At 31.8% G+C, this 18,126-nt stretch overlaps 2 protein-coding genes and 2 long non-coding RNA genes across 4 annotated transcripts; 1 reads left to right on the plus strand and 3 right to left on the minus strand.

Annotated features, from left to right (window-relative positions):
- Positions 1–4,239: 4,239 nt before the first annotated feature.
- Positions 4,240–5,322, minus strand: LOC132805135 (uncharacterized). The gene is made up of 2 exons (XR_009640503.1): positions 5,115–5,322; positions 4,240–4,577 (listed from the first exon to the last, which is right to left on the minus strand). It is a non-coding gene; the product is annotated as an uncharacterized LOC132805135 (long non-coding RNA).
- Positions 5,323–6,660: 1,338 nt separating this feature from the next.
- Positions 6,661–8,352, plus strand: LOC107404541 (transcription factor MYB77). Its single transcript, XM_016011494.4, has one exon. The coding sequence runs from the start codon at positions 6,967–6,969 to the stop codon at positions 7,738–7,740; it is 774 nt and encodes a 257-aa protein (XP_015866980.2). The 5' UTR covers positions 6,661–6,966; the 3' UTR covers positions 7,741–8,352.
- Positions 8,353–10,029: 1,677 nt separating this feature from the next.
- Positions 10,030–10,653, minus strand: LOC107404590 (uncharacterized). The gene is made up of 2 exons (XR_001580458.4): positions 10,387–10,653; positions 10,030–10,298 (listed from the first exon to the last, which is right to left on the minus strand). It is a non-coding gene; the product is annotated as an uncharacterized LOC107404590 (long non-coding RNA).
- A 3,189-nt stretch (positions 10,654–13,842) lies between these two features.
- On the minus strand, positions 13,843–14,801 carry LOC107409304 (RING-H2 finger protein ATL66). Its single transcript, XM_048470183.2, has one exon. The coding sequence runs from the start codon at positions 14,542–14,544 to the stop codon at positions 14,014–14,016; it is 531 nt and encodes a 176-aa protein (XP_048326140.2). The 5' UTR covers positions 14,545–14,801; the 3' UTR covers positions 13,843–14,013.
- Positions 14,802–18,126: the final 3,325 nt, after the last annotated feature.

Below are 18,126 nucleotides of genomic sequence, written 5' to 3' on the forward strand. Positions count from 1 at the left end.
TTGTATAATTGGATTTTAGATATTATTTTGAAACTAAATTTAGAAGACAGATCATTTATTTATATGTTTATATATAGCAAGAGGCTCGCGAATTCTCGCGGATTATCATATGGTTTTCCAAGTGGGTAAAGAAGTGGAGTAGTTTCATTATTAGACAACTTTTTGCAACCTTTGAAAGCAACTAGACCTTCATCAAAATCATTGAGATGGTGATTTCTAAGGGATCTAAGAAAAAAAAAGAAAAAAAGAAAACCAATAAAGAGAAGATTTGAATAAGACGATCTACTTTAAATACTTGCTTCCTTTCTCCACAATTTCAGCCTTTTATCTCCTAAAAGAGACGACAAAAAAACTTAAAAACGAATAATGCATTGTATGTACCTGGTCCACCTCCCCCAGAAAAAGACTGATGGAATGGAATGATTATTAATCCTTTTTTCGGTAATTGAATGATCAACGATTCTATATTTATATATAAGTATATTTATATTTATATAGTTTTGTTATAAAAAATGAACAATTTCACTTTATAAGATGGGAATCTAATATATAACATCATTTTGTAAAAAAATATTTTGTTTAAAAGTGAATTTGTCCATGATAGAACGTCTCCTCTAAGCAAAACTAACATTTTCGGAATCATATTCGGTATTAAATTTTTATTTTTCTATATAATAAAACCATATAATTATATTTGCTCTCTCTCTCTCTCTCACACACACACACACACACACACACACACACACACACACACACACACACATATATATATATATATATATTCATATAACCAGAAATCATGATAGCCTTCAGTTACCATATTTAAGTCTAACAGAGAGCAGTTGGACTCTTTGCAAGTTGTGGGCATTGGGCCCTCCAGCTTTTGAGTTTTAGATTATGTTCACAAGCTATTAAAATGGAAAAGGATAATGTATGAAAAAATCTTTAACAAATCATTTCTTTGAATAGATAATGCACAAGTAATAAAAAGTTGTAGGAGTAGTTTAGACCGTGATTTTTAATATTATTAGATATAGCCACTTAAAAGCTGAAATGATGTTTTTCTCGAATTATCAAAATAATACGATAAATAATATAATAATATTCAATTTGTTTGATTGACTTATTTATATTTAAATTATATAAATATTTTTCAATTATATATTTAATATCATTTAATAAATGTTTTTGGTAAACAATTTAGTGCATTTCGGACTATTGCTGTGAAAAAACCTTTAGTCAACAATTTTGGCATATGGTTCTAAAATATAATTTAAAAGAAAAAAAGCTACTATGGTACATGGCTCCTACCCCAACGGAAATTATTCATAACGGTGCAGTCAATTTGAATTCACATCTCATAGGGAAGAACACCTCAACAACTACTTGCAAATCCAATTTTGGACCATCTTCAACTTATTGGCATTTATATTAATTTGATTTCCATATTCTTAGGCATGGTTAGTAATAAAACCTATTGTAAATACACTTCTATATCCAAAGTTTAATCCTTATATTTGAGTCACATCCCTTCTCCAATTGTAATGAGTTGAGTTGTAATGTTCGCCAAAAAAGAAAAAAAAAATTATTTACTTGCATTCTAGGTTTCCTCAATAAATTAGTTTCCAAAAGCAAATTAAAAGGAAAAGAAATTGATGTAACCTTTTTAGATTGGGTACCCTATTACTCATAGGGTTTTTTCCATAAATAACCACCTTACAACTCCATTTTAGAAAAATAGCAATTTTTTTTTTTTTAAAACTAGCCACCTTGGGACAAAAATACCCTTGATAAAATTGAAAATTACACAAAAGCTTTCCTTTCTTCTACACAGCCGTTCGTTCGTGGGGGTGAAGTTTATACAAAACTGTTCGTGGGGTTTCTCTAAACTCTTTGCATCTCATCGCCTCTCATTTTCATTTTTTTGTATTTTCTCAGATCTCAAACTAAAATCAGGTAAAAATTTTATCTTTTTTCTTATTAGATGAAAGTAAGAAAATATGTATTTTTTTGTTTTTTCTCTTTCTATTTTTTCTTGTAAGTTTTATTAGTTTAGGGTTTTTTAAGCTTTTTATTTGATATGGGTATGCAAGAAATTGATTTATGAGATGTTCTATGTGATTTTAAAGATACTTTAGGTGGCATATGGTTTGAAAATGGGAGACATTTTGTGTAAAACTGAAAAATCGCGAAAAACAGTAAAAACGGAGGAAATTTGGCGAAAAAGATGAATTTCCGCCAATTTCCTCCAGTTTGTCAGTTTTCGCAAATTTCCGCCAATTTTCCGCCAGTTTTCCGCCAGTTTTCCGTCAGTTTTCCGCTAGTTTTCCGCCAATTTTTCGCCAGTTTTCCGTCAGTAGGAAAAAGCTATATTTGGCCCGAAAAAAAAAACAGAATCAACTTTTTTAATACAGTTAATATGTTTGTTTAATATTATTCAAAATTTTATATATTTATTGATTTAGTTTAACGTTATTCATTTAATTTTGTAGTCAAATGGAAGATGATGACATTGTAATTGCAGTTTTATACAATGGAACATTGGTACAAAATGATAGTGGTGATTGGAAATATCGAAATGGTAAAAATGTAATGGTTTCCGTCGGCAAGAGATGCACAAAATCAGAGTTAGAGGATGAGATTTTCAATTCTATTGAGATAGATCGAAATGAATATTTGCTAAAGCTAAAATGGATATATGGACGATGTGCAGAAAAGTTGGTTCCTACAGAAATACGATGTGATAGGGATATGAAATGCTTTCTTCAAGAAGTGAGGAATGGAGGGATGACAATGATGCGGCCTCCATTGTATGTTGAGGTGATTTCAAAAGTTGAACATGTATGTAGAAATGTTCATCAAACAGCATTTGCTTCGGATAGTGGGAGTAATCTTCATTCTTTTTCTTGTCCTCCAATTGGCGGTCGTCTACCACAAGCTTCCGGTACTGAACCAATTCAGGCTACATCTCAGGAAATTATGGTTCAAGAAACTCAGTTTAGACATCAAGTTGATGTTCATGGGGGGGCCTGGACATCATTTAACATTCACGAAGGAGTTGATGTTGGAGGTGACTATGCTGAACGGTTTCCTAACGACGAGGAGTATGAGCAGTTGCATCATATTGATCATGATGAGAATTACAATGCAGCAGGGGATGATGTTGGTCATAATGATGTAGATTTTGATCATGAGTTGCCGGATAATGATAATGATATGCATCCTGAAATGAACAATGAAGGAGTTGATGATGTTAGGGTTCATCGTGCTACAAGTGACCACATATCATCGAGCAACAGAAGTGGTTCTATGGCCATATTTTCGTCAAAGTTCACTGGCTGTGAGAGCATAGTAGTTGGACAATTATTTCGCAACAAACGTGACCTACAGAATAAACTGAGTATCTATTGCATGCGAGAAAATAAGGAGTTCAAGGTGACACGATCAACTACACAACGGTATGAGGTTGTATGCTTGAAAAATACTTGTAAATGGTGACTACGTGCAACCACATTTAAAAATGGAGAAATATTTGTTGTGAGAATTTTTGATAATGTACACAGTTGCTCGTTAGATATCGTGCATCGAGAACACAAGCAAGCCAGTAGCCGGGTTATCGGGCAATGTATCAAATCTAAATATGAAGGTATTGCACGTGTTTACAAACCCAAAGAAATTCAACATGATTTTTTGCAGAAATATGGGGTGAATATAAGCTACAACAAAGCATGAAGAGGTAAAGAGTATGCACTTAACAGTGTTAGGGGATCTCCAGAGGAGAATTTTGCTAAGTTACCTGCCTACTGTTTTAAGTTAGTGTCGAAGAAATTAGTTTCTAATAGGAGTAAAAATTATTCAACGATTTCCGCTTGGAGGAAATGTTTTCCAACAGGAGGAAAACTATTTCCGCTTGGAGGAAAATTTTTCCACCTGGCGGAAATTTATCAAGAGGCTTCAATTTTTCTTCATATGGGATTTCCGACTGGAGGAACGTTTTTCCTCCATTTTTCCTCCAGTAGGAAAATTTTTCGGCCTATAGGAAATATTTCCGACAAGCGGAAATTTTTTTAAAATTTGCAATTGAGCTCTTAAGGCGTTTGTGCATAACGGAATTCTAATAAATAAACATGACACATTTCCTATAAGGTCAATTACTTATCATTACATCAATACCACATTGTTATCGTTGTTAAATGAACATTATAAGCCACCATTATATTTACAATTAAAAGTCAAATATAATAAATAATATGCATCTATAAACATGAAAAAAGGAAAGAAAAAAGCATCACCACGCAGCTCATATGCTAAGTTCTTTGTTGTAAACCTCATATGCATACTTCTTCCTAAAGAACTCCATGTTATCTTGTGTGAATGTCAATGGTAATCTAGCATGTAAGAATTCGATGGTCTTGAGTGTAAATATGCCACAGTCCTCTAACTCTGATTTTGTGCATCTCTTGCCGACGGAAACCATTACATTTTTACCATTTCGATATTCCCAATCACCACTATCATTTTGTATCAATGTTCCATTGTATAAAACCGCAATTACAATGTCATCATCTTCCATTTGACTACAAAATTAAATGAATAACGTTAAACTAAATCAATAAATATATAAAATTTTGAATAATATTAAACAAACATATTAACTGTATTAAAAAAGTTGATTCTGTTTTTTTTTTCGGACCAAATATAGCTTTTTCCTACTGGCGGAAAAGTGGCGGAAAACTGATGGAAAACTGGCGGAAAAATGGCGGAAAACTGGCGGAAAATTGGCGGAAAATTGGCGGAAATTTGCGAAAACTGACAAACTGGAGGAAATTGGCGGAAATTCATCTTTTTCGCCAAATTTCCTCCGTTTTTACTGTTTTTCGCGATTTTTCAGTTTTACACAAAATTTCTCCCATTTTCAAACCATATGCCACCTAAAGTATCTTTAAAATCACATAGAACATCTCATAAATCAATTTCTTGCATACCCATATCAAATAAAAAGCTTAAAAAACCCTAAACTAATAAAACTTACAAGAAAAAATAGAAAGAGAAAAAACAAAAAAAATACATATTTCTTTACTTTCATCTAATAAGAAAAAAGATAAAATTTTTACCTGATTTTAGTTTGAGATCTGAGAAAATACAAAAAAATGAGAGTGAGAGGCGATGAGATGCAAAGAGTTTAGAGAAACCCCACGAACAGTTTTGTATAAACCCCACCCCCACGAACGAACGGCTGTGTAGAAGAAAGGAAAGCTTTTGTAGATAAGGGTACTTTAGTCCAAACGGGTAAAATATTGGTTAGTTTTTAAAAAAATAAAAAAATTTACTATTTTTTTAAAATGCAATTGTAAAGTGACTAGTTATCAAAAAAACCCTTACTCATATGTGATACGATGTTAAGGCCCCTAAAGCAAAGCTATTGAATTGTTTACGTTAATCTTGTAAAGATGTTCCTTTTTAATCTAAATGAAGCTAAACTAAATGACAATAACAGAACCCCTGGCGCAAAGGAGTGGCGCTGCAATGGCCCTATTATTTTATAGAGCCATTAGAAGGACTTTGTCAGATTGCTCACAGAAAGCCCAATTGTCGTTGTGCAGAGCCTTTGCCAGAAAGTTGAATGGGTCGGTAATCCCAGTAATAGTAGCCCATTGGACATTTTAGAGGAAAGGAATTAAGACGTAGCTCTGCAAATCCACTCTCCATCAAATTCAAATATTTTTATCCTAAATGTGCATGAGAAAAAAAGAAAAAAAGAAAAAAAAAACAATAATGTAACTTTCAAATTATGTTTTCCAAAGAATAGTTTTTAATTTTGAGTTTGAATCTTTATACCTATAATATATATATATATTTAAAAAAAAGAAAACATATATATTTAAAAAAAAACATATTCTTTCTAAATATAAACAGTTTTTTCACAGATAAGATTCATATTCAATCGTTATTAACTACATGTAATTAATTAAATAGACTACAAATAATATAAAATTCCTTTTTAATAATAATTCCAAAAATGTTAAATAAAAAACTAAACAAATACACAGTCGTTTTTAATAAAAAGAGACGATGAGAGTTATGTGTAGAAGCCAAAGACAGCGGTGCTTCCAACAGGGCAACAGAGTGTGAGTCTGCGCGATTCCCGTAGTTTTTCAGTTGTTTCTGTTTCGGAGTTTTTTGAGACTTCAATTAAATATTCATCTCATACCCTACCTTTCCGTTCCACCAATAAACGGATAGCCGTTACACCTTGTGTCACCTCACCGGCCCACCCCACCCCACCTACTTCTTTTACTTATTTTATTTTATTTTAATTAAAAAATAATAAAATTCCTCCAATGCCAATACTCATTTCCTACTTACTTTCTTCTTCTCCCTTTCTCATGCTGATTAGATTGCATCACATATAACGGATCCATAACCGTTTTTTCCTTTATCAAAGAAGAAAAAAAACCATAAAAAAATAAAAATAAAATATATATTTAAAAAAAACGGAATTTAACTGGCAGAATATTGGTAGTTTAAAAAAAGTATTATAAAACAATTCCTAAGTTTAAAAAATAAAAATAAAGGCCGTTACTCCAACTTAACCCAGAAGTTACAACCCACTTCTAAAAAAAAAAAAAAAAAAAAAAAAAAAAAAAAACTCAACCCCTCTCTTTCCAACCCCTAGCAACTTCAATTTTCAAAATACTATAATAAAATAAAATAATTTTTTTATTAACAAACGCGCTGGATATTATAACCATTAACTACACATAAATGAGAGAGTATATTTGTGTGCGTGAGAAGAGTCGTTATACAAACCAGCGGTTTTGCCGTTCATGCTCAACGACCCCCCTACTCCCACCTTCCTTCAAACGCTTCAAAAAACCCCCCCTCCAACCCCCGCCCATCCATTATCCCAAAAATCCAAGAACCAACACAAACACACACACACACACTAATCGAAATTTGAATTAGATGGTGATGATGACGGCAGGTATGGACGGTGGTGATCGAGTGAAAGGATCGTGGAGCCCACAAGAGGACGCCACTCTCATCAAGCTCGTCGACCAACACGGACCCCGCAACTGGTCTTTGATTAGCTCCGGTATTCCCGGAAGGTCCGGCAAGTCTTGCAGACTAAGGTGGTGCAACCAGCTCAGCCCGACGGTGCAGCACAGGCCGTTTACGCCCGCGGAGGACTCTATCATAGTCCAGGCACATGCTATCCATGGTAACAAATGGGCCACCATAGCACGTTTCCTCCCCGGCCGTACCGACAATGCCATCAAGAACCATTGGAACTCCACGCTCCGCCGCCGTCGCCGCACCGCCGAGTTTTCATCCCCGTCTTCCGAGTCGAACGCGGCAACGAAACTTCCATCGGTTGTGGAGGTGATCTCAGGAGATTCGACGGAGTCGGAACCGGCTCCGGCGATGAAGAGGCAGTGCTTGCATGCTTCGCCGGTGCACAATAACGGCGATGGGAAGGCTGGATTGGTGGGGATACAGACGTCGCTGACCCTCTCACCGCCTGGAGAGAGTTTGGTGTCTGTGCCGCCGGTTGAAAGAGTTGGAAACGATGACGTTTTAAAAAGGCAGGAGGTTGGTATGGTGGAAATGGGGGAGACTTGTTTGGTGACGATGATGCAGCGAATGATAGCGGAAGAGGTTAGGAATTACATCGAAAGCTTACGAGCTCAGGATGGGCTTGCTTTTGGGTTTCGGCCTGCGGTCCAAAATGGTCTCTAGACTGTTTGAATTTTGTCTTATTGTTATTATTTTTTTATATTAATATTGCTTTTTTTTTCTTGGAAAAAATATATTAATATTACTTTGGTTTGGGGGAAAAAAAAAAAAAAAAAAAAAGCGTCTTACAATGAAGAACTTAGAAATGAGAAAGTCACACTTAATGCAGTAGATGATAAACATGAATTAGTGCTAAAACATTTATGTGAAGTAAACGCAAGAACTATGACTTATCATAAAAGTCTAAACTGATTTGTCAGTACCATTGTGAAAAAGATGCATGCCAATTCCTCAAGCCATAATCACAAATAGTTCTCATCTCCTTGAAATAAGGAGTTTTTTTTTTTTTTTTTGTTGTCCTGTTAATAGATATGTTTCTCAAGTTTACCAGAAATTTGCCTGGTTACAAAGAAATTAATTTAGATTACAGAAATGCCCAACTACTATTTTATACGGCATCTGAGTTATTAATCAATTACTCTGGAGTAATTTATTGCTTAAGAAGTGCACTCTTGTTTCATCACAACTAGTATCCTCTGCTTGTTACATCTGATTTCTATCGCGCTCGTTTTTCAATTTCAACCGTTGATCTTCAATTTAATGAAAAATATCACACTATTTCATAATAAAAAAATTCAAAAAAAAAAAATACAATTTGTATTAGACATATGTTAATATTTCTAAAAACAAGTAGTATTAACAAACATTGAACAATAATTAAGTTCCAAAAAATGACGCCAACAATCTCAAGATCACCTTTAAACCAAGAGTACTTCTATTTAAACGACCAAAAGATCTTACCGCACATCCTTACCGTGTAAAATTATGAAATGCCCTCAAATTTTTTTTTTTTTTTTTTCAGTTTTTCAATTAATTCTCTTTTTAACTCTCTAGGTACTTAACTAAGTCTCTCATAGCAAGACCATCGATGTTGATGGTTGGTGAACTGCTGCCATTTTCACTCAAACATGATTTTCATTGCAGTTTCAATTTAGTTTTCTCTAAACATTTTTTTTTCCTACCTTTTCCAATGGGGTTTAATCGATTTATGAGCAGCCTACCACAAAAGACAAAGGTAAGGCACGGAAATTCTCCATTTCACCTTTAGGCTACTGCACTTTAAAAAACGTATCCGTTATTAAAAAAAAAAAAAAAAAAAGAAAAAAAAAAAAACAAAAAAACAAAAAACGAAAAAACAAAAAGCCAAAAAGCAGAAAAATGAAAAATAAACTATCAGGCGACAAAAGAACCAATGTGGCTTTCTGGCTCTGATTTTCCGACAAAGCCACCAGCGTTTATCATTGTAAGCCACTGGCTGTGGCTAATAAATCTTACGGGGAAACCATAAAATTTGATTAAGAAATATGTAAGAAACAGTTAAAAAGTATTTTGTAATTTTATATGAAAAAGAAGAGTAAACAAAGGAACCAAAAAAAAAAAAAACTTAAATCATGTAGCACTCTCATATCAGATGTCGATTTCAGAAAACTTTCGAGGAAGGTAACATTTATGTTATTTGTTTTCGTTTTTGAAATTATAGATAATTATCCTAAAAACATCTCTCAAAACAACAAAGAAAAACAGAGTAAACTAATAAAGGGTATACCATGTGCCTAGTTGCAATCATTTTTTCAGTAAACAACTAAGTTGCAATCGTGTTTTTTGGACAACAATAGAGTTGCAATCTTCATTACCATGAAGCTAATCGGATTCACATGACAATCACAAGAATTTCAAGACCAAAAGACATGCTAACAAAATAACACCCAGCATAATCAAATATGAATTACCCCAAAGAAGAAAAACATTGGACAAGTGGTAGAACTCTATATCTAAATCAATAGAAAGGAGAGTATTTGTAATGTCAAAACTTTCAATAAGGTGGTAAACCAATCGTGGCATGTGATTTGCCTAATCTGCAAAAAGTTGCAGAGCATACTTTTTCCTACATCCCAAACTATGCAGCACACAAAAGCTGTAAACTTCACCCAAGTCCCAACATCAAGTTGGCTCCAAGTAAATAGACAATATAAATACTACTCAAAAATTGTAATTCAAAAATGCTAAACAAATCTAGCCGAATTACTATTAAAAAACCAACTAATTCAGGATTATTTAAAAAATATATATATATATATATATATAGAAACAGAGAGCTAGCCCATGTAAAAGCCAAATCACCTACACTGATTAAGAAAATGAACCCTTTAAACATGAAAATCCACAATTCAATTAACCAAAAAGAAACAGCATTCGAAATTCCACTCGATAAATACCCGATAGATATTAATATAGGATTAAAAAGGATGGCAAATGCGTAATATTGAAATTTTAGTTTTAAGCTCATACTAAGGTTCAAAAAACAGACTTAATAGAAAAACAGAAAAAAGCCCTCTATTACTCTCTAATCGATACTGATTAGACAACAAAAAGAGAAGGAAAAGAAAAACAAAAAACACAAAAAGAAAATACACGATGCCGATTTTATTATGAAACTACTTGGATCTCTGTCTCATCTTTCGGCGCTTCCTCTTCAACCTCCTCATACGCTTCTTCTTCCACTGGTAAATCGCAAAAAAATAAACAAAATCACAATCGAGCAAATACAAAGACTGAATAAAGGCCTAATTTCAGGGAACCGTAACGTACCTTGGCTCTCATGGTGACCCTGCCGCTAAAATTCGATGTAAACCCTAATCGTCCAGATGAGGCTGATGGGAAAGTAAAATGGGAAACTAGAGAACTGTAAGCTTCGGGGCTTTGCAAATAGTTATAGTGGGTGGGGTAAGAAACCCTAGTTTGATGGTACCGCCATAGCCTAAAATTACAAGTGGATTCAGGTTGGGCCTTTTGAAATGGGCTACGAATGAAACCCAAAATTGTACAGTTCAATCTATTAAAAGCCCACTATGGAATCCAAATAATGTTTTAGGTTTATCAATTTGAAGCAGAAATCCCTCCACTTCATAGAAGAATTATCGGTAATACTGAATTTTATATATTTATTATCTATAAATTTTGTCCCAATTATATTTTATTTCAACAACTAGAATTTGGTTATATATGATATTTTTCTAAAATTTCGATTGATCTACTTCGAATTCAATAATCAAAATCTAAAAAAGGGCTAATACAATACTTTAGAACACTTTGAAGCTACAAAAGAATCAAGCAAAGCCAAATTCTTCATAATTATTATTATTATTATTATTATTATTTTTTTATGCTCATGAATCTCGTCACCTACAATTATTATATGTTAAATCACTTTTAATAATTGAGGAAAGAAAAAAAAAAAAAAGAACCACAAATAATTTTTCTGAAAGTTTTACCTTACAAGTAGTTACTGTTGTCATCTTGTTCTCAGTGAAAGATGAAAAATTGACCCAAAAAAATATAAATATATTATTTTTATTTGAACTTCTTTGATAAATTATTTTTATTTGATTGACCTCATAGTATTTTACTAATGATCTATATGAATAGACATAATTAAGGTGCACCTTGTTATTTTTCCTTTTTGTAAGAAGGCTGCATTTTGTTCCAAAAGAAGCCAAGAAAGGTTGCTGGTAGCCAATTTTGCTAGAAACAAAGTATTTTCCTTGGATGACATATTTGTCTCGTTCAAATGATAAGGTCTAGTTCAATTAAGAGCTTTAACTTTATTTGGGCTATATTTACTCAAACAAAATTAAGTAATTCAAAGGGATTATTCAGGAAGCTAGTGCAAGAACTGAATGTGAATATACTAATTAGTGAATTATTGAATTTTAATTATAGCTACGTAAAATACAATTTTCCTCAGGAGTGCTTCCCTCAATTTAATTTTCTCTCAGCTCCAGTACTAAATTGCTAACAAAAACGTCAGGTATTGGATTTCGAAGTATTAATAAGAAAAAAGAAAAAAAAAGAATTGAAAAAAAAAATCAAGAAGGCATTCAATTCGATGATCATTGATAAGAATATTACTAGCTAATAACACAAAAAGTATAATCATTAGTCAAAATTTTGTTTTGTCTTTTTAAAGTAATTATACTAATAAAAATAAAAATAAAAATCTTTCATTGTACAATTATTTCTTGGAGGAGGGTTCGGCAGAGAGGACAAGAGGGTTTATGCTTGAGCCACTTATCAGCGCAGTGAGGATGAAAGTAATGGTTACACGAAGGCAAAATCTTGACCTCATCACCCTCTCCAAACACAACAAGGCATATAATGCAGCGATCGCTTTGCTCTCCACCGCCACCACCGTCCGACCTAGACGACAATAACGACCGATGCAACACTACGGGCAAGCTTTTAATGGCATTGTAAGATTCTATGGCTTGTCGAACCATACACGTAACGTATAAGATAATGAGGAACGCAGGTACTATGATGATCAACATGTTGATAACTATTGTAGATATCTTAGCATCATGTAGATATCTTAGCATCTTGATCGCTAGCCATAATAAAAAACAATGAATAGTTAGACGGACAAAGAGGAATATTATTAATTGAAAATCATATACGCATAAATAAGCGGAAATTTTTTTTTTTTTAAAGGGGAAAATAAAAAAGAAAAGAAAAAGAAAAACCTTAAACAAAGAGTCAAAACGGCAATCGATTATCTGTTCTTATGAGAGAGGGGCTAGAAGGCACCTTCCTTTTTTTTTTTTAAATTTTTTTTTTTGCTCGTTCAAAGGTCAAATATGCACGTTAAAATAAAATTCTATAATGAAACTACCATATAGATCTAGGACTTAGGAAAGAGATTCATGTATGGAATAGGAAAGAGATGCATATTTAGTTATGGAATAGGAAAGAGATGCATATTTAGTTTCAGGATTCTTTCAATTGTTTGCCTTAAACCAATTAAATTCTAGATATATAGCAGTAATATTCTGCCTTTGATAATGTGGGATGTAAAAAAGATTGTCATAATTTTAAGAATTGACCAAACTAATCCTTTTTTAAAAATAAAAATAAAATACTTATCGTGATATGTAATTTTATATTTAGAAATCAATATAACATTTACGTCCCAAAAAAAAAAAAAAAAAATCGATATACCAATTTTATAAAGAAATCATAATTTTTATTTACTATAGTTATAACAATTTTTTTTATTTTATTAAATGAGCACTTAGGTGGTATTTTATTACTGGATCTACGCTACCTAGTGGCTAGTGCTACCTAGTGCCAAATCTTTCTAAAATTATTTTTAACGATTATTATTATATTAATTTATATTTATCGTTAATGCTTACAGTTTTGATATTTAACTATAATAATTTGTGGTCCTAGGAAAAAAGGGACGAAAATTTGAGAAGGGAACAAAATTCACAACCCTTAGTAACACTTTCTATATAGGGGCACCAAAATGTATTCAATTATTTTACATGGGTTACTAAGATCTCGTATGGATCTTGCTAGCTGGTCAAGCCTAGTTGTAAAAATCAAAGTTATTAACCAAGTGCAAGTAAGAAAGAAGTACAACCCGACTTGAACCTTTTTTTTTTGGGGTCAACATCAATTGGGAGAGGAGGAATATTCCAGCCAAAATTAACCATATTAAAAGTATTAATATTAAGTCAAATTTCTGGCGAATTGGGATATTTATCTATGGTGTGTAAGAAATGAATGGACCAAAATTGCTTGAAACTGGATCGCGGGGAAAGTATTCATTCACCTGCTGACCATCAATTGGAGTCTTTGCGTGCAAGTTTATTTAATAATTAAGATAAAAATCTATGCAAATAATGCAAACTCGAATCAATCATCCTGCCCCCCCCCCCCCCCCCAAAAAAAAAAAAAAAACGAAAAAAAACTGAAATCAATCATAATGCACCATAATAATTCAAAACAATACAATGAATTTTGAAACCTAAAGCTCGAAAATATCCGGACATCTAAGAAGACTTTAGTCAAACATTTGGCGTCTACTACCACTGATCACATTTGACATCATAATTTTCCCAGCTCTAATATTCAATGAATAAAGACAAGCAATTAGACTATAATAATAATAATAATAATATAAAAAGCACAAGCCAATAAGAAGTCCACTTTCATTCTTCCTCCCCTCTTAACATCTTTAAATTAATATTTTAGTAAAATATATAAAAATAATACAGAACTCGATATCGTTTTACACTTTTTATTTTTATTTTTTAACATACAGCACTATATTATTTACACAAAAATACAACTGTTAATCATCAAAAAAAGAAAAAAAGAAAAAAGAAAAAAAAAGCTAGAGAGTTGAGAAATTCATAGGCGTTTATTGGGTCATCATTCGACAACAATTTCTACGGCGTCGTTGGGCTGGAGATGAAGAGAAGCACGGCAGAGAGGACAATTTGAATGGTTAATAAGCCAAGCATCAACACAATGAGGATGATAACAATGGTTACATGGAGGCAAAACCTTAACCTTATCACCATCTGCAAAAGCTCCAAGGCATATACAGCACTCGGCAACAGCAGCAGCATCTTCAACTTGTTCTTGTCCTTGTTCTTTTACCATACCAGGACCCGAACACGACGACGGCAATGACTTATGCAAAACTATCGGCAACCCCCTAATAGCATCCGAACCAAGGCCCTGGTTCCTCGGCGGCGTACTGGCGGCGGAAATAGAATTATTGTTGGGAGTCAGATGGTGGCGGCGACACGCCCATCGAGCATATAAGAAAATGAGTGTGAGGATGAGTAAGAGGATAAGGAGGACGAGGATGAAGAAGAGTGTTCGGCCATGGACTTCGAAGCTCTGGTCCGAAAATTCCGTGTAGTGCCATTGGAATTTCTGCGAATTGTGCTCCATAAACAATTCAATAGAAGAGAAAAGAAAAGATAATAAGATATGGTGGGGAAGTTAAGAGACAACGGAGACGGAGGTAGACGATGATGAGCGGTGGTGAGGAGTTGGCGGAGACAGCCGGAGAAGCATATCTGAGAAAGAAAGAAAGCAGTTAGAGTGGTTTTGGTTTTGGTTGGAAAGTGGATGGAGAGCTGGAAAGCTTATTAGTTGTTATAGTGGTTTTTGGTTTTCACGGTTTTTTGTTTTGTAGGAAGATCTTTTATTTTAGATATTTATTGTAAGGAAATGGATGATATGTAAACTCACGCGTATTGAGCAAGTGGATTGTTTGGAGAGGATTAACCGTTGGTTTTGTAGATAATTTTATGTATGTTTAATCGGGCGGTTCAAGTGTTGTCTGCCATGTAAAACTTGAGATTGATTAATTATTCATAATATCATGGGACCCAGATTGTTTGGTTGCAGTCGAATATAGTGGATGTTGATTGGTTCAAAGCAGATAAAATTGGTAGAGTACTCCAACCTGTCTAATCTCTTTCAATTTTGTTTTTGTTCTTGTTTTTTTTTTTTTTTTTTTTTTGATTGATTGACTTTTCCAATTCATTCATAATTATTGTAAATTGAGCTTAATTCAACTCTATCTAATCCAATATTTGATATAATTAAAGAATATATAATATTAGTCATTCTGACTTTATTAATTTTTTCAAAGTAAAATTATGATTTTTTTTATATGAATTATTCCTTCTTTTTAATATGATATTAATTGGTCTTGTTAAAAAAAAAATAATAAAATTAATTACTCTTGGTAGGTTGCTCGATTCACCATATGTTGGAAATTTCAACTTTCCCAACAGCATAAATCAATTTCATACAAATTAAAAATTAATGGGATTAGAATTAAACGTATTTCTGTTTTTTTTTTAAATCATTTTAAAGACAATTAATTAGAAAGTTGCTTATAGCGTCTTCAATCTTCTTAAATCTTATTATCAAGTTTGTTTGTTTGTTTGTGTTTTTTTTTTTTTTTAAGTTTTTAAACTCTTCAATAATTGATATTTAAAATTATATTTATTAATCATTAGGTTAAGATAAATTTTATTTTTCTTAAATAAAATTTTATTATATTACTAAATATATATTTAACAACTTTTTAAGTTTTAAATCCTAATTCTTTTATGTGATTTAATAGTTATTAAGATGGATCTTATTTTAACAAAGTAAGGTATAATATGACACTATGTGGGCAAGTTGTTTTCTATTATTTTTTCTAATAGGGTAAACAATATTATTGCCCTTAATTGTGCTATTTTTTTCAATACTGCATTTCTATTATGAAAAATATGAGTACGACCTCTTTACATTTCACTTCTATTTCAATATAGCACTATTTTTCAAAAATCTTAATAATAAAATTAAATATGACTTGTTTATCCTCCATTTAATGAACTTATTTTATCCATTTTTTTTAAAAAAAAGAATAATAAAAATTAATAAATAAAAATAATATGATCAAACTCATAATGATCATTTTTTTTTTAAATAAACAGATTCAAATGTATTTAATATGGATAAGTTTAACTCTTGAAACCGTATTTGAGACAATCATGATTATTGTATAATTATATATATAACTTTTTTTCAAATAAATTCGGAAAGGAAATTTTAGCACCACTATTTTAAATATTTAGCAATTTTAAAAGGAATATGTATATGTGTGTGTGTGTTTTAACTTATTAGAAATCAGGGGAAAAAAAAAAAACTATAGAAGTGGAAGGGTAAATGAGTTTAATTCTAATTCTATTAGTACGTAACAAGTTTTTAAAAAATTGTGTTACATTGAGCAAGTGATATATGAGGAAATTGTAATGATGTTTTTCATGATTTGATGTAGTATTGAAAATATAACAAACTTGGGGTTCTATAGAAGTGTAAAATCATAATCAAAAGTAAATGTTAACGTTTCCTCTATTGCATGGCATATTTATCCTCTAATACGGGATGTATATATATATATATATATAATATACAACACTTATCCAAAAAAAAAAAAAAAAGGAAAGTGCATATATGGAATATAACATTTTGGTCCTGTAAGGCGTGGAAAATTACAGGTTACAACTATTTGATTTTATCCATCATTAACAAAACTATATTAAAAAAAAAAAGTTACTTGATGAACGGCAAACTCAACGACTTTCTGTTTAAAAGTAGTAAAGATTTATCCATATACAATTTGTAAACTAATAAAACAACTACATGTTAAATCCTATTTTTATAGTAATTAGATGGTTTTCATATATATATATATATATATATTTTTTTTTTTTTGGGAACAATTTACAAAATCTACAAGCTGTCCATAATTCTCCTTCCCATGATTCGAATTTGTACTCTCATAGGCATAAGTAAAGGTGCTCTACCATTGAAACTATCTGCTTTGTTAATGATTTTCCATATTTAAAAACAAAATTTGGACATGTATGGTTTCTAGATATCAATCATTTCTGAATAATTATTTCGTTGTTATTTATTTTGGTCCAACATTTCATAAGATTGATAACCATACATTACCCTAAGGCCTTTCAGACTTGGACTGTTTTCATTTTTGTGTTTCCTTATCCTTTTGTCGGTTAGAACCAAAAAATTATAAAACATATTAATTACATCTTCTACAATTATCTTTGCTTTAGAAAAACATAATTTGCATGGATTACAGAGCCAATTTACCCCAATATAGCCCCATAAATCTTACAATGACACAACCACATATAGCATATATGAAGAAACTAGCTAGTGGTTTCCTAAGAAAATCAATACACAAGAATCATATTTGACGACCGTAAATATTGTCCCTTATAATCTATTTTTATAAATTCCTCACTATATTAAAACTGTATACAAAAATGATAAAATAAGTAATTTATGGAGAGGAACAGTAAATAAGAACTATCCACGATCATCAGATTATAAAAATTATACAGATTTGATAGCTTTGAATGCTATCTCTTATAGTTTTTCTCCATAAGTTCTTTACAATATCATATATATATATATATATATGTATAAATACAATTTTAATATGGTAAAGGACTTATAAAAAAAATTTATAAGGGATAACATTAACCACCTACAATTATCAAATCACAAAAATAATACAGATTTAAAGATCATGAATACTTTTCTGATAGTCGCTTTTTATAAATTTTTTACCATATAATTTTGTGTATATTTATATATTAGTTTTCTTTTGTATATTTTGGCATGATGTTTTGACCAAAATCACGTGTACCCAAATATACATGCATGCCCTGTAAGAATCCCACTAGCTAGCGCACTAAATAAAAAAAGATTAAACACTTAGCAAGTTGTAGCAAACTGTTGATAAAAGGTTAATAATTAATCAACTCTAGTTCTTGGTGTAGATAAATTAAGCCATTCAGCAAGGGAAGGGGCAGATTTATCTTAATTACCAAACATAGTTTTGATCGAGAAGGACATTGCCCAAGCAGTTTAAGCAACTTTCCTATATCCTCGTGTTACTGTTTTTAGTTAGGGAGTCAAGAAAACCTACTTTGATTTATT

The sequence above is a fragment of the Ziziphus jujuba genome, chromosome 8 (genome assembly GCF_031755915.1).
Source record: "Ziziphus jujuba cultivar Dongzao chromosome 8, ASM3175591v1".
Taxonomy (NCBI): Eukaryota; Viridiplantae; Streptophyta; class Magnoliopsida; order Rosales; family Rhamnaceae; genus Ziziphus; species Ziziphus jujuba.